The sequence below is a fragment of the Acomys minous genome, assembly GCF_964271855.1.
Source record: "Acomys minous genome assembly, chromosome: 2".
NCBI lineage: Eukaryota > Metazoa > Chordata > Mammalia > Rodentia > Muridae > Acomys > Acomys minous.
In genome coordinates this window covers 57,677,875-57,694,906 of record NC_140484.1, presented here as the reverse complement: position 1 = coordinate 57,694,906, position 17,032 = coordinate 57,677,875, and the positions used below count along the sequence as shown (strand labels likewise).

The 17,032-nt window shown below is 47.6% G+C and overlaps 1 protein-coding gene across 2 annotated transcripts in view; it reads left to right on the top strand.

Annotated features, from left to right (window-relative positions):
* The window catches only part of AP2A2 (adaptor related protein complex 2 subunit alpha 2), a 69,810-nt gene that overhangs the window by 29,994 nt on the left and 22,784 nt on the right, over nt 1–17,032 (top strand). For both annotated transcript variants that reach the window (XM_084771849.1, XM_084771848.1), the window contains exons 3-6: nt 4,095–4,237; nt 5,392–5,585; nt 9,287–9,416; nt 11,785–11,886. In XM_084771849.1, coding sequence (XP_084627975.1) covers nt 4,095–4,237; nt 5,392–5,585; nt 9,287–9,416; nt 11,785–11,886 — 569 coding nt within the window. The remainder of the gene's footprint in view (nt 1–4,094; nt 4,238–5,391; nt 5,586–9,286; nt 9,417–11,784; nt 11,887–17,032) is intronic.

Genomic DNA, 17,032 nt, shown 5'->3' with positions numbered 1-17,032 from the left:
CTTGCAAAACTCAGAAGGTTGAGGCAGGACGATTGCCAGCCAGTTCAAAGTCAGTCTGGGTGTTATAGTGAGACCTTATCTCAAAAAACTTAAGTAAGGGCTGGCAAGATGGCTCAGTGGTTAAAGGCACTGCCTTCTCTTCCAGAGGCCCTGGGTTTAATTTGATTCCCAAGACCCACATGGTTGCTCACAGTTGTCTGCAACTCTAGTTTTAGGGAAATCTAATATCCTCTTCTGGCACTGAATGCACATTTGATACATGCAGGCAAAATACTCATGCTTATAAAATAAAATAAGCCAAATAATAAGTCTAGGCATGGTGACATGTAACCTTTTTTTCTTGTTTGTTTACTTGTTTTTGCTTTTTTGAGACAGACTTTCTCTGTGTAGTTCTGACTTTCCTAGAACTAGCTCTGTAGACTAGGCTTGCCTCAAAATCACAGAGATCCTCCTGCCTCTGCCTCCCAGTGCTGGGGTTCAAGTTGTGCGCCACTACCACCTGCCTGGCACATACCTTTGATCCTGGCACTTGGGAGGCATAGGCAAGTGGATTTCTGTGAGCTCGTGGCCAGTCTGGTCTACATGGAAGCAAGTTCTAGGCCAGCCATTAACACATTGTGAGACCCCATCTCAAAAACAAGCCCTCCCAACTCCCCCCCAAAATAATAATAGTACTAATACACCTAAAAAGATGTTTTAAAAACAAAAATGGAAGAATTCCTAAAGCATGCCTCTCGGATAGAGGAACTTTTACAGACACAGGATTCCAGGTACAAGGTCAGTTACACAGCAATAATGATAAAGCAGAGGATGCTGGGTAAATTGAAATGGTGATTTTTATGTGGTAATGATGTCTTGTAGAGTTTAAAGTCTATGTGGAAATTAAGTCCTTGATAGCAAGCAGATAAAACATGATAAAACACAAGTGAACGTTGGAGAGTTGAATCTGTCTCTGTTTATTTTTATGGCAGTCTAAACTTACTGAGTGAGTGATACTGAGTTATACAAAAGAGCATTACTTTAGTCAAGACTTAGTCTTGTCCATGGATCAGGTGGCCTAGAATGTGTGATGTCATGGAGGTTGACTTTGAACTTCTGATCCTCCTACCTACCTTCCTAGTTCTGAGATTACAGGTGGTATTTGCCCAGGTCTCCCTGTGTGTAGGGCAAACATTTACCAATGAACTGTTTCCAGTCTCTTTGTTTATGCTTGGTCATCTCAAAACAGTTATAACATTGAGTTGGCCGCCTTAAATACAGTGGCTCCTTGTTGGATAGACAATCTTTTTTTTTTTTAAAGTGATGGAAACAAAAATATACCCAAAAGCAAAGCTTCTGGAAAAACTATTTGCTCTTCCTCAAACTTGACTTTGGCCTCCTGCATGGCCTTGAGTTAAGAGCTGGGTCTCTAAAGACATCCTTGTTGACAAGTTTTGCCCAAGGCAATATTCACAGAGCACCTTTTGGGCATGAGGTGATTGTAGTTACAAACTTTCACAAAGGATTTGAGTTTTGATCTCTTTATGATTTTCTTTTTGCCCATAGCAGCTGTCAATTCTAGTCACTAGGGCATGGCTCTAATAATTGGGAGTAGTGTCCAGCCAGAAGCAGCACCACTTTCCCTGGTTTCATGAATTTGTTCATTTTGACAGCAAGCAGCCAGCACCTAGCAGAAAGGAACAACATTCAATCTTTTTTTTTTGGAGACTGGGTTTTTCTGTGTTAGGTTTGGCTGTTCTGGACTTGCTTTGCAGACGAGGCTGGCCTCAAACATACAATGATCTGCCTGCCTCTGCCTCCCAAGTGCTGGTATTAAAGGTGTGCACCACCACGCCCAGCTACAACACACAAACTTTAAAATATTCTAATAATTTTAAAAAATGAAACATTTTCTCATACACTCTGGGATAGCCTCAAACTTCTCTGTGGCCAAGGCTGGCTTTGAACTTTCGATCCTTTTGCCTTTTGCCAAGTGCTGGAATTACAGGTGTGTTCCACAGGAAAATTGCTGTAAGTTCAAGGCCAGTTTGGGCAACATAGTAAATTCCAGGCCAGCCTGGGATATAAAGCAAGGCTTTGTCTCATTCGTCCCTCCCCACCCCAAAGTTGCACATATGAAACTTTCACAAACAGGCAAAAATACCAAACTGCCTATCTGATGCTGCAGACCAGACCTGTGCATGAACAAGCCAGGGATTCACAGCAGGAGTTTACAGCTGTAGATGCCTTGGAGTGAGTTAGAGAAATTGTGAAATCATTAAAACATCATTCTGAAAATAAGTACTTATTGTAGCCTCCCACTGCACACAGCTATTAATACTGTTCCTCGTAAACAAAAAAGGAATAGGGACATTTGAAAAGTCTGGATGAGGAGTCAGGATGGCTTAGAACCTGCAGAGACCCACCTGCTTCTGCCATCCTGAGGGTTGGGATTAAAGGAGTGCACCACAGTGTTTGGCTGGGATTTTTTTCTGGTAACACTGTGGTACTTGTAACTGGGCTCTGTTAGGCCTCCGTGAATTGGTTTTCACCCAACGTGTGCACTCAATGCGTGTTCCGGACATCCCTGTGAGGTCAGCAGGTCTGTGCATAGGGATGCCACTGCCCAGCCATTGACAAGCAGGACAGTGTTTTTGTGATAAGCTTGACCAGTCACATACCCTTGGACCAAACATACATACATACATACATACATACATACATACATACATACATTTGGTTTTTTGAGACAGGATTTCTGTGTGCAGCCCTGCCTGTCCAAAACTCACTTTTGTAGACCAGGCTGGCCTCGAACTCACAGAGATCCACCTGCATCTGCCTCCTGGGTGCTGGGATTAAAGGCATGCGCCACCACGCCTAACTCATTCCTTTTATTTTTTTTCCCTTTCATAAAGCTGTGTATTTGTAATCACAGAAGCCTGAATCTTATTCTGATAATGCACACATTTTTTATCTTAATTTTATTTATTTTACGTCCTGACTGCAGCTCCCTCTACCCCCCTATCCACTCCTTATCCTTTTCTCCTCAGAAAAAGGCTGGCCTCCATGGGTATCAGCCTGCCTTGGCACCTCCTCTTCTGTTAAGACTGGACAGGGCAGCCCAGGTAGGGGAAAGGGATTCAGAGTCAGAGACAGCCCCTGCTCCCACTGATAGGACTCCCACAAGAAAATCAAGCTATAACGTGTTGACAGAGGGCCTAGGTCAGTCCCATGCAGGTTCCCTGGTGGTTCAGTCTCTGTGAACCTCTGTGGGCTCAGGTTAGTTGATTCTGTGTGTTCTCTTGTGGTGTCCTCAATCCCTCTGGCTCCTACAATCATTCATCCTCCTCTTCCAAGGGATTCCCCAAGCCCCGCCTAATGCTTGGCCATGGGTTTCTGCATCTGTTTGCATCAGTTGCTGGGTGAAGCCTCTCTGACAATTTAGACCATATAGACCTCATACTGACTATCGCCAGAAGACCCAGCCTACTAGGAGAGTATACGCCAGCGTTCCCTCCTGCTGCGGGTCAGCCCAGGAATATTCCTGTGCTTCAAGTGAAGTGAGCGACAGTGCTGATGGCTCCTGGTTACACAGGGAACTTTGTGCTGTCACCAGTCTATGTTGAACCTGCTTTGCTCTGAACAGGAGGGAATTTAGCCATGCCACAGTTTCTTGACTGTGTGTGTGTGTGTGGTTTCATGGCTAGGTGATTTGCTGCATAACTGTTGTGTAATGGAAGATAATTTATAATAAGTGTATCTGCCTAAGGCAATAAGCTTGTTTAAAGGATTAGCTTGATGGCTTGTGCAGGGCTTGCAGATTTAGTGTTTCAGGGCTTTTGGGGCCAAGGCAGGTTGAGAGAGAGGTCATGGCCCCACCAGAAGGCACTTGCAGGTCTTTTGGGTACAGAACACTGACTGCTGAGTATTCTGGGTTGTGGTGTGCACCACATTTATCAAGTGCAATAGCTGTTCTACCTGTGTCTGTACTGCATGTCTGGCTGGAGGCCTATACCCTCTTTGAGGTCTTTACTGCAATCTGCTACTCTGCTACACAGTTCTGTCTTCCTCACCTTGCCAACTAGTTATAAACTTTTCATTCACCTTTTCTGTAGGTGACAAGGCTCTTGATGGCTACAGTAAAAAGAAGTATGTCTGCAAGTTGCTCTTCATCTTTCTCCTTGGTCATGACATTGACTTTGGACACATGGAAGCTGTGAATCTTCTGAGCTCAAACAGATACACGGAAAAGCAGATTGTGAGTATGGCTGAGGGGCAGGGCCATGTGCCCTCTGTACAGTTTGCAGACTCCACCTTCCACTCTGTCTTACATTGGGTACCAGCCACCTGAGCATCTGGCCTGTGCTACTGCCTGTGCTGGTTCCTTGCAGCCATGCCCATCCCCATCCCAGCCTAGTTCTTTGCTTCTGTGGAGCAGTGGTGCCAAGGATGGACTTTGATGGGGTGGCTGTCTTCCCCACTGCTCTTCTCTGTTGGCTTAGGCTGGTAGATCCTTTGTGCCCACACCCCTGTGTCTGCTGCCCACAGCCTCAGTGCCTTCTTTTTGCAGGGCCTTGTTAGTGATTACAGTGCCGGCAGAGACTTTGCTCCGTGGCCTTTTGCATGACAGCCTGAAACAGGCTCTGTGCCCATAGAGGCAAGAAATAAAGCCACAGGTGCTGTCCATTCCTTGTCCTCTGCTGTGCCAGAGTATGAGGGTGCCCAATCTGCAGGCTGCTCAGACTTGCTTAGGCTTGGAGTTTCAGCTCTGCGTTCTTTTATAGTAAGGCTGTTTGTGTTTAAACGACAACTTCTCTTGTTGTTAAAAATTTAATTTACAGAAATTAAAAAATAAGCCAAGTATCTTAGGAGTCTCATTAAGAAAACTAGCCTTTTCTATTTTCAGGCTCCACATCCTTGATTTGTAAGTGACAGAATGGTGATGTGAGATTCAGGTTGAATAGGTAGTGAGTTGACAGTGGGGCTAAGCCTGAGAGAGAAGTGGATAGCAGTAAACTAGGTTTTTGGACTGACATGTATATTTATTAGTGAATGGTACTAGGCTTGGTTCTTGCAGTAACAGCCCCCTCCCATCCTGACCTGAGGATGGTGTGGCATCTAAACACAGATGTGAATTACTGAGAAGGAAGTGAAGCCCAGGGAAGGACTGAGTGGTCTGGTTTCCCTGTGCTTCTGACCATGCACACATTTTCAGTAGGAGCCTCACATTAGGGCTGAATGGTACAAAAGTGTTGTTTGCCGGTACATTGTCCAAAAGTGGGCTGCGTTCAGGGACAAGTCTTTGTGGCACCCATTGGGATGGCACTAGAGGTTTTTCAGGCTTGCTTATGTGTGTGTTGTGTGTTAGGCGTCTTGTCATGAGCTTTTTGTCCCTGCCTTCTGGGAATGCAGGGCTACCTTTTCATCTCTGTATTGGTGAACTCGAATAGCGAACTGATCCGCTTGATTAACAACGCCATCAAGAATGATCTTGCCAGCCGCAACCCCACGTTTATGGGCCTGGCCCTGCACTGCATCGCCAATGTGGGGAGCCGTGAGATGGCGGAGGCCTTCGCTGGAGAGATCCCCAAGATCCTTGTGGCAGGGTATGTATCTGGGTGCTGTTGATGGGCCGCATGTGCTCCTTCTAAACACACTCCTCTGTGTGTAGTGTGGAATGTCAGGAAACCCTAGTGCAGAGCTCAGAGGCCCAGTTTCTCTCCCTGATATCACCGAGACTTAAAGCAGATCATGGAAGAAAGCCCTTCTTAGCCTGCCAGTCTAGGAAGGACTCCAGCCTTGCATGGACTCCACAGAGAAAGAAAGAAACACAGTTGTTTGCCGTAGCCCTGAGTCTAATCCCTCCCCAGAAGCATTGGAGCAAAGGCTGAGCCCTTGTGTCCTGAGAATTGTGCATCATCTCTCCCTTAGTCCACTTGGAGAGCGGTCAGGTGGTTCTAAGAGGTCGCTCTGGAAGAGTCTGAAGCAGCCCTGGGCTGTTTCATGCCTCAGGGTTGGCAGAGGCAAGGCCAGCTGTTGCCTGGTCATGTGCTTTATGTTCTTGTGTAGTCAGATACAGGCATAGTAGTTACATTCATCATGGTCCAGGAGACAGGACAGGACAACTGTTAATGAACTGAACAGGCCTTGAGAGCAGTGTCTACAGTCTTCTGCTACTGTGACGCTGGCATATAGGTAGGGGGTCCCAGAGGCCAGAGCTTCCTACTTGCTCTACCTAGTCAGCTTTCTGGGGGAATTGGGTGGGACTGGCACGGAGTAAAGACTTGGAGAATTTGCCATATTCATAGTGGAGGGTCTCCTTCTGTCCTCAACTAGGCAGAGGCCAAAGATGGTACAAGTGTCCTGTGCGTGACGCAAACGGAAAACAGAGGGCAGTGCAGGCCTCTGTCACTGTGCTGTGGGGCAAGAGCTTTAAGCCCTGGCACCTCAACTCTGAGCAATGTGAAGCACAGGCAGGTAGAGGAACCAGGCTTGAGAGACCCATCCTGTGGAAACAGGTTCAGAAATGTAGGTGTGGACCACAGGGGACTGATGACGAAGAGAAGCATTACAGAGCTGAGCTGCAGCCGGAAACTCAAAGGCTTATTACTGTAGACTATAAGCAGGAATCAGAGAACACTGAGGCAGGAGATCACAGTGGGTGTTGGGGTAGAGGAAGGGCTAGAGTTCAGACCAGAGGAAGGAAGTTGGGCAGGATGCAAGTGTGAGCTGCTAGCAGGGCCTCCCTGGCCTTCTTCCCTTGTAGTCACTGTGAAGTCCTGTGGACAGGGTGCCTGAGGGGTGCCTGCTGTGCTCCATCAGATACCTGGCTCAGATGGCTTAGTTATGTTTCTGCCTCCTGGCACTGCCACAGGGCAGACCTAATGGAGGATGTGCAGACAGGGTAATCTTTGGAAAGACACAAGAAAGAGTACACGGAGTGACCACAAGGCGCAGTGCTGCGTGGTACCTCCCAGTTAGAACATGCTGGACTGTAGAGACAGTTGTTGGGTAAAGCGTACCACAGTACCCTGTAAGTAAGTGGGGAAACCCCACCGAGCCCTAGCCGACTCTGTGACTAGTGTTCTAGCACTGTGGTTGTAGGTGCTGGTTAGTGTGGCTCTTGGAGACAGGAGGCCCGTGAGTGTAGATGATGGAGTGGTCCTGTCAGCAATAGGATGTGCAGCTGGGGAGGGAGGTGACAGTGCTGCCTCAGACACAATAGAGGATCAGAAAGAACACCTTTGACAGCTGGGAGCTGCTCTGGGCCCATTGCAGGCTGGGTGAGGGTGCTCTTGTGTCCTTACCTCTGGTCCGGCAAGCACTTTTTTCTGAGCTGTATGTTAACTTCAGCCTGGGAACAAGAGGAGATGGCCTCCTGGTTCAGCAGCATGGTTGTACATGTAGAAAGAAACATGGTTGTGTTGCATGGACCCTGCAGTCCTCAGTGAGGGCACCTGGCAGTGACTCCTGTGGGGTTGAAATAGGCCAGAAGGGGGCATGGGCCCGCTCTTCTCCCCATGGGATAAGTATGTAGAAGGACTTTCAGGCTGCAGCTTAGTGGTGAGGTTTATCTAGTATGTGTGAAACCCTGGTTTCCCTCTCCAGCACTAACATAAGCCAGAATTATTCAGAGTTTTAATTTTTCCCTTTGGAATAGTCCTGTGGCAGATTTAGAAGGTTTCCCTATTGATTCTGCTTCATTTGGGAATAAGATTCCAGTGTCCAAGAGTTAGCTGAGCTAAATCCACAGACCCTTCTCTTTCTTCTTACCACCGCCACAGATCCCACCTCGTGCCCTAAGGACTCTAGCTGGCTCTCCACCCCTACCTCCTGAGACAGGGTCTTACATGTCCTATAACCCACTATGAAGACCAGGCTAGCCTCACACTCACAGAGATCTGCCTGCCTCTGTTTCCTGAGTTCTGGGATTAAAAGTGTGTACCACTTTTATGCCTGGCTTTTCAGCTGGTTCTTTTTTTTTTTTTTTTAAGATTTATTTATTTATTATGTATACAGTGCTCTGTCTTATGTACACCTGCAGGCCAGAAAGAGGACATCAGATTACATTATAGATGGGTTATGAGCCACCATGTGGTTGCTGGGAATTGAACTCAGGACCTCTGGAAGAGCAGACAGTGCTCTTAACTGCTGAGCCAGTTCTCCAGCTACCTCCACCTGGTTCTTACAGGGATGTTATGACAGCCTCTTCCAGCTAACATCTCTTGGTCAGCCTGTTTTTCTGTACTGTTTGACTGTTTTTGAGACAGGGACTCAGTATGTAGTCCCATTCTGCCTAGCACTCAAGAGGTTCTTCTTCCTCTACCTCCTGAGTGCTAGGATTAAAGACATGTTTTGTCACACCTGGCCTCTTTCCTGCTTCTTGGCAGGCTCTGGTAGGGTGAAGGGGAGCCCCCAGAGCTCCTGTGCCTTCAGCAGAGCAGAAAACAGCTGCCTCCCTGCTGGGTGTCTACACCCACTCACAACCTTCTTTTGGCGTCTGAGTGGCCTTGGAAGGGGAAGAGAGAGAGTACAGCACTCCCTGACACTGGAGGCAGCCTCAGGCCCTCTCATGCACAGTGTGGCTGGAAGGCAGCAGCTGTGTGCAGTGGGTGTAAGGCAAGGCAGGGAGCACAGCAGTTGCATGTAGGTGCTGATGTGAGGCTGCAGGCTGGGCCAGGACGTAGATGTGCTTTCTCTTAAGACTTTTCAGTTAGATTTGGACATGGTGACATAAACTGGTAATCTTAGCATTCAGGAGGCTGAGACAGGAGATTTTGAGTTTGGTAAGTGTACGATACATGATGTCATCCTGTATCAAACCACAATGAAAAGCCAAAGAAAAAGAGATACCACTTCTTGACCAGGACAAGACACCCTGAGCCTGCTGCCTCAGCCTCGTGGAGCAGGGAAAGTGAGGGGAGCAGGACACATTTTGTAGGCAAAGTGAAGAAGCCTCTTGTATTTCAGGCCTCCAACCTGTTCCTGCTGTAATGGGGTTGGAGGGGCGGAGCACAGGGAAGAGGATGTAGTCTTGTGGTTCAGAGAGGAGCACCATTATCATGGCTGGCCTCTACAGTCCATCTTGTATTCAGTGTCCAGGAGCCAGAGAGCAAACAGTGTAGGCTTTTGCCTGTAGCTAGTTGTCCTGCTTGAACTGTGTCCTTCAGAGTGACCTGTGCAGGGCTGGCATGTTGAGCTGTGTGGGACTTCCTGGCCCACAGGTGCTCTCCATGTAGCTCCATACCTGCTCGGCTTAGCCTAAGAGGTCACCAGTTTTCTGAGTGACTGGAGTTGTCTTTTCCAGAGATACCATGGATAGTGTGAAGCAGAGCGCAGCTCTTTGCTTGTTACGCCTGTACAGGACATCACCTGACCTAGTTCCCATGGGCGACTGGACGTCTCGAGTGGTACACCTCCTCAATGACCAGCACTTGGTGAGTGTCTGAGTTTCATTCCACTCTCAACCACCCAGTAACCTTTTCAGAAGAGTGGTGTAGAGCGGCCCTTTGAGACCTGGGATCCTTTGCAGCTAGGCACACAGGCCGCCAGCACCCTGCTGCGCAAGCCAGTTCCCCAGGGAGCATCTATGCAGGGTGATTCCCACTCAGTAGCTGTGGGTGTGTGGCTGTGTTGGGTGTATTCCACTTCTTAGCTAAGCGCCAGTGTGCCACTCTTAGAAGAGGACTGAAAGTCTGTGATTTTATGACTAAGGTTGCTCAGCTGGGTGGGAAACAGCTGTGGGCCATGGCCTCTGCTGCTTAGACTGTTGAGCAAGTTCTGGAGACATGGCTGGGGTCAGGCAAGTGTGTTATCTAGTCCATCTCAGTCCCCCCCCCCATCCCTCCCATTCCCACCCCCACCCCCACCCCCTGGCCGATAATCTGTTGTGAAAGTTAAAGATTGTTAGATGCACATTGAGAGAACAGTACATGGGGCTTGCATTGGACGCTTAGGATGACAGCCATTCACGCTGTCCCCGTGTTGTGCCTTCTTGTGCTGAGAAAGGAGTTGGAGTAGATCTTGAAGGGAGTGCAGGGAGGGTAGCGGGTCCTAGAGAGGGGCCAGGCTGCTCTGAGTGTGCCCCAAGCACTTAGACTTTGAAGTGTGAGTACCTTCTCGGGGTCAGAAGATGTTGCCAGAGGCCGTCAGATGCATCAGACAAACTTTGTAAATTGTAAACAGTTAGACTTTGCTGGTTTTATAGCTGAGGAAACCAAGACTCAGAAAGATTGACCTTCTTATAGCCATAATGTGCCAGACTTAAACCAGGTTTTCAGAGGCTGTGAAAGTCAGGTGTCCTACAAATGTGCAGATGAACCAGTGTGAGGAGTGTTGAGCAGTGTTTGCGCTAGTTCAGAATTCTGGCTGTGATATCAAGTCATTTCCAGATAGCAAGGCTGGGTCTTTGGTGCCAGGACACTGCCTCTCTGGATACTGATTCTGTGACCCCGGTTTCTTGGTTGCTTTTGGTTTTTCACATGTATGCATGTTATTTTGCTAGCATCATGGCTAGTGACAGAAACTCAGTTCAAAGTAGGAAAGGTCAGGGCATCATATCTAGACCCACAGGCCCTCCTTAGTTACCCAGCATGCTCTTTAGCTGTTCCAACCCTTGTCCAGCTTTGCTCCTGTAGAAGACCTGAAATGCTGCTCTCCCACTCTTACGCTTAGGGGCTCTAAGGTGTCAGATGCCTGCTTATAGTGGGCTTGATGCCTCTTCTGAGAACAGTGTTTACTCACAAGGCCAAGGACCTGCAGGAGATCAGGAATGCTCAGAAGCCATCAGCCATGGTGGCCGTTAAGTGGGGGTGAGGTTGAGCAGATGACCTAGAGCCTTGAGGACTGAGCTGCTGTTTGGGGAAGAGATCTGGAGATGGAGCAAAAGGCCAGGGTTGCCCTATATCCACCTGAGGCCAGGAGACACTTGAGGACCAGGTGCTCGCATATTGCACTGTGCTTCTGGTTTTTAGCTTCCTGTGAGGCCACAGACGATGGGAGAACAAACCATGCTGTGGAGAGAGGCCAAGTCAGTGGCCAGCAGTTTTGTATTTGCACATAGCTTGAGTAGTTATCTTTCTTGGATTTGGCCTATTCCAAATGTTAGGAACCCACCAACGCCTGACTCCCAAGCTGATGGAATTTACTTTTGGTTTTGAGCCAGTATCTTGCCGAATAGCTCAGGCTGGCCTTGAAGTAACGTTTCTGCCTCTTCCTCTGAAGTACTGTGATTACAGATGTGCCACACGGGCAGGCTAGAGATTCCTTTACTTAACCAAGATCTTTCAAAAGATACGTACTGGGGCGGCTGTTTGTCTTCCGGGGGCAGGGGTAGACCTACGGTCTCGTAGGGGACTGCCGTGCTGCATGGGGTTCGAGCTGCTCCCATTTGAGCCAGCAGTGTGTGGGGACTCTACAGAGGAGCAGTCTGCAACTAAGACAAGACACAGCAGCGTTGTGAAGATTCAGTACGGTGGAAGGGTCTGTCTCCCGCTACACTGGGCACAGTAATTAAAGGCAACTGGAGTGCATGGGGGCAAAGGTGCACAGGCGACAAACAGAATACGCCTCAAGCTTTCTAGTTGCTGCCTTCACCTGCAAGTACCTAGGCCAAGCTGGACGAGATGCCCAGTTTCCAGAGAGAAAGAGGGCCCAGGGCAGACAGTACGTCCTGCCTCAGTTTTGCAGACCTCATGCCAGTCAGGGCAGGCCTGGGGACCAGGTGGCTGTATACCATAGGATGCGTGTACCTAACTGTGACTTATGGTGCCTGTAGGCCTTCTGATTGGAGTCTCTGTCTTTCAGGGGGTAGTGACCGCCGCAACTAGCCTCATCACCACACTGGCCCAGAAGAATCCTGAGGAGTTCAAGACCTCTGTCTCCCTAGCCGTCTCCCGACTGAGCAGAGTAAGTCTGTGGTAGAGAGGGACAGCAGGGTGGATTTGATCTTTGTTGCTTGATGAGTTATTATGTAACATTTTAGAATGCATGATATTTGGCCCACATTGTAAATTCCAGAATAAAAAGTTTGTCCCTGCCACATTTCTTTCTCTTTTCATTCAAAAGCACTCTGCCCTATCCAGAGTGCTCATTGAGGGGCAGTTGCCAGTGCCAAGCATTCTCCTGTCTGCTCTCCTAAGAGGGAGAGCCTCTTAGCTGATATATTCCCCACCCACCTTCCCTGCCCTGGCTTTGTATCTGATTTTGTCACAGGTCTGTGTGGCCTGTTTTTACTTTGTGCGTGTCTGTCTGGCAGCCTTGTGTGTGAACCCTTCACTTTTGTTTGGAGTAGCTGTTGCTGCTATTCTGGGCCTCTAGAGAAGTGGCTGTTGGATGCAACAAAGTGTAGTCATCTCTGTTCTGACAAGCCTTTTGTTCCTTTCTGCTTGGAGACAATCATCAACGGCCAGCTGTGAGCAGCCCAGGGTGTCTCATGGTCTACATGTGTGTGCAATGTTGGTAGCAGTGGGATGCATGGCTCAGGCTGTAAGGCTGTTTAGTGGCTTCCACAGTAGGTGCTGTTCACCGCAGCAATGCTCCTGCACTGGTCCTGCCTGAGGCTGCTCATGCTGGCCTCTTGGAGTTGGGTCTTGTGGTGTGACCTGGTCATCATTGAGGCTGAGGTTTATATGGATTGGCACTGCTGGCTGTGTTGGATTGGAACATGCAACTTGCCAGCACTTACCTTTTGCTGTTCTTCAAAGGTAGTGGGTGTATATGGCCTTCCTGATCTGTGTAGAAGTTGGTGTGACATGCCTTTTGGCTTTCTTGTTGCTTTGAGACAGGCTTTCCCTGTGTAGTCCAGACTGGCCTTGCACTGACAGCCCTTCCTCCAAGGCCAAGTATATTACCAGTGCTTGCCATGTCACTGTTTTGAGGAGTTCTCTGGTCATAGACTTTTAAATTGCTGAGCCTCCTTTGATCAGCATGCTAAATCCTGCTTGTGAAGCCACCTCTGAGGCCACTCTAGGTGGCACAGCTGGCACTGTTTGGATATACTGGATTGCACTGGAGAGCTGGTTACTTTGCTGCTCCTGCTTCCTGCTCTCCCCACACTGTTCTCTGGCACTTTGCTGGTCTTGTGGCTGTGGACCTGGTCTCTACCCCCAAAGTCCAGTTGCAAACAAGGTATCCCTGTAACCTTTTGTAGCTTTTTAAAATTTAACATTTTAAAGATTCAGTACCAATTTTAAAGATTGTCATTAAACCGACAGTTCTGTTTTATGTTTAAAATACTATTTTCAGTGATTGCTTAAATTTTTTACTTTTTCTTAGTCAGGCATGGTGGCACATGCCTTTAATCCCAGCACTTGGGAGGCAGAGGCAGGCGGATCTCGGTGAGTTCGAGGCCAGCCTGGTCTACAAAGTGAGTCCAGGACAGTCAAGGCTACACAGAGGAACCCAGTCTTAAAAAAAAAAAACAAAACAACAAATATATATCCTTTTTCTTGAGATGTAGAGGATTGACTCTAGTACCTGCGTGTGTTCAGTAAGCACTCCTGCTGAGCTATATCACCAGTCCAGAATTTGTACTTTAACTATTATATAGTTATCATTTTTTTGATATTTATTTACTTATTTATTTTGAGACAGGGTTTCTCTGTGTAGCCCTGGTTGTCCCAGAACTCTCCCGGAGTGCTGGGATTACATGAGTGCGCCACCACGCCCGGTTTATGTAGTTATTTTATGCAACTGAATAAAAATATTTATTTTTGCCAGGTTTGGTGGTACCTGCCTTTAATCCTAGCACTTGGGAGACAGAGCAAGGTGGAGCTCTGTGAGTTCAAGGCCAGCCTAAGCTACATAATGTTGTAGAATATACATAATGTAAGAATCTATCATTTTGACTTTTAAAATGTATAATTCATTGGTGTTACATAGATCCATAAGCCGTGCTGGTTGCTACAATTTTGTTTTTTAATATGTATTTATTAGGCATGCACACATGTGAGCATGTATGCTGTGGCATGTATATGAAGTCAGAGGTCAGCTTGTGGATGTCAGTTCTCCCCTTTCATGTGGGTTTCAGGGATCAAACCTGAGTTTTAGGCTGATCTGTAGGCACAGTTACCCCTTGAGCCATTTCACTGGCCCTCTATATTTCTTCACCCTGTAAACCTGAAGCTTATCACTGGTACCCCACCTGTCCCATACCATCCCTGGCACCTTCTACATGACTTTCTCTGACTTTGACAACACTGACTAGCTTATGCAAATAGCATCACATAATATTGTTTTATTTAACATAATGCCCTTAGGGTCCACCTGTATTGATAGACTTCTCAGTATTTCTTTCCTTCCTAGGGCTGGATTTACTAAGATTTCTTTCTTTCTTTCTTTCTTTCTTTCTTTCTTTCTTTCTTTCTTTCTTTTTTGTTTGTTGTTGTTGTTTTGTTTTTTGAGACAAGGTTTCTTTGTGTAGCAGAGCCCTGGCTGTCCTGGACTCTCTTTGTAGACCAGGCTGGTCTTGAACTTAGAGAATCACCTGCCTCTGCCTCCCAAGTGCTAGGATTAAAGGCGTGCGCCACCACCCCCAGTCTAAGATTTATTTCTTATTTGTCTCTCTGTGTGTGCATATGCATGTGCTCATAGAGGCCAGAGAGAGAGAGAGAGAGAGAGAGAGAGAGAGAGAGAGAGAGAGAGAGATCCTTAGCAGCTGGAATTACAAACAGTTAGGAGCCACCAAACTTGGGAGTTGGGAACTGAACTCAGGCTCTGGAATAGCATTATGTCCTCAGCTCGGAAGGGTGGGCAGCATTGTGTCTCATGGGTGTTTTGCATATTTTGGTTGCTGTGGAGAGTGCTATTGTTAGTGGCTTGGTGAATGTCTCCTCTAGGTGCTACTTTCTCTTTGGGAAGTAGAATTGCTGGATTAGATGCTAATTTTGTTTTTGTAAAGGAACTGACATACTGTTTGCACAGCACCTGCAGTACTTTACATTTTCATCAGCAGTACACAAGGGCTTTAAGTTTCCCACGTCCTCGTGTGTGTGTGTGTGTGTGTGTGTGTGTGTGTGTGTGTGTGTGTGTGTGTGTGTGTGTGTGTTTGTGTGTGTGTGTCTTTTAGTGTGTATATGTGTGCACATCATGGCTCATAGAGGCCAGAGGACAGCTTTTACAAGTTGGTTCTCTTCATTTTCAAAAAGGATTTGTTATTTGAATTATGTGTAGGTGTGTGTGTCTGCATGTGTGTATGCACATGTGAGTGCAGAGGCATCAGATCCCCTGGAGGTGGAGTGTAGATAGTTGTTGGCTGCCTGATAAGGATTCTGGGAACTGAATTTGGGGCCTCTAGAAAGGCAGCAAGTGCTCTTAAATACACATCAGAAAGAGGAAGCCTACTGGGCCTGACCCTGCACTTCCCAGAGGTGGTGTGGGGCTTGCTCTTGCCCAGCTTGGCTGCTTGCTGTCTACTTTCCCTGCTTAGTCCTTTCCAGACTCCTGCCATCTCTCTATCTTTCTCCTTCCTTCTTTATATGAGTTCCAGGCATTGGTCTCAGGTTGTCAGGCTTGTGAGGCATTTTTGCCCACCACCCCCAATCTCCCTGGTTTTGAGACAAGGTCTTGCTCTGTAGTCTAGGCTGGATTTGAACTGGCGGTCCTCTTCCCCTTCCCAAGTGCTGGGACTAGGTGTGCACCACCATGCTACTATGCAGGCATGCTTTTTGTTGTTGTTGTTGTTGGTGGTGGTGGTGTGAGGTGTTTCTTGTGATCTTGATTTGCATTTTCTAATGATGAAGTTGGCCATTTTTCCATTACTCATTGACCATGTGCTCGTCTCCTCTGCAGAAATGACAAGTCCCACTTTTTTGTTGTTGTTGTTGCTTTCTCTCCCCACTGGGAGTCAGTGTTGGGATTGAACCTGTGGCCAGAGTGTAGGTGGTTTTCCATCCCTGAGCTGCGCCTCTAGTCCCTTCTCTATTGCAGCTTTAGAGACCGCACCTGGTGTGCTCCACTGACCTCACTAAGTCCTCTGCAAAGTGTCCGCTTGGTCTTCTCTAGTGCCTTCTCCTACTTGGTTCCTGTTTATGTCTGTGTTGTCTTCTTTCTTGCTAAACATTTAGAGTTTTCCTTGTCTCTTTGGTATAAATAAATTCATTTAAAGCTGCAGGTTTCTCTCTGAGCATGAAATAGTTCGAAAATAAACATTGGAAAGATGAATCCTATTGGGCCTGTCCCTGCATTTCTCAGAGGTGGTGCGGGGCTTGTTTTTATCTGGCTTGGCTGCCTGCTGTGCCTTCCTTGCCTGTTTAGTCCTTTCCTGACTCTGCTGCCTGTGGCAGGGGTGTCCACAACCTGAGTCTTGAATGGTATCATAAGGATGAGCTTTCTAGAATGTGTTCACTTATGGCTAAAGGGTCACACAGGTACACTTTTAGGGAGGGAGCAACCTTGAGTCCTTAAAACAAGAGGTAACAAGTAGCTAGGCATGGTGGTACAATCCCAGTACTTAAGAAATAGAGGTGGATGGATCTCTGTGAGTTCAAGGCTAGCCTCGTCTACAAAGTTTTGAGTTCCAGGACAGCCAGGGCCATTGCACATAGAAATCCTGTCTCAAAAATGAAAGCAAAACAGAGGTAACAAGAGGTGGAGAGGACCCAGGGCTGTGTGTTGATGGAGACAGCAGTGGCAGCTGTGGTCACAGCTAGGCCAGGGGCCATATTGGATTAGGAGGTGGAGATTGTAGTTAGAGCAAGTGCTACTTGGCTCAAGCTTGGGGCCTGTGGGGTGTGGGTCAGAATGTTAGCTTCTTGGGCTGTCCCTTTCCTTCTGAGTGACCTTGAGGTACTTTCTTTAGTGTTTATTTTCCAGACCACAGAAGAAAGACCGATTCCTTCCCCAGGTGTTGAGGGATGGTTGCTGCTTGCCTAGTGCTTGGTCACCTGTGCTCAAGGGTACCAGAGCCTTTGTGGTAACAGCATTTGGATATGCCCCCTGAAAGGGATGCATAGTCCCTTTCAGTGTGAGCTGATGTGGCCGTGCCAGCTTCTCTTTGAGGGGAGACAGGAAACAGTATTGAATATACTGAATACTGCAAACTTCTCAGAAGGCA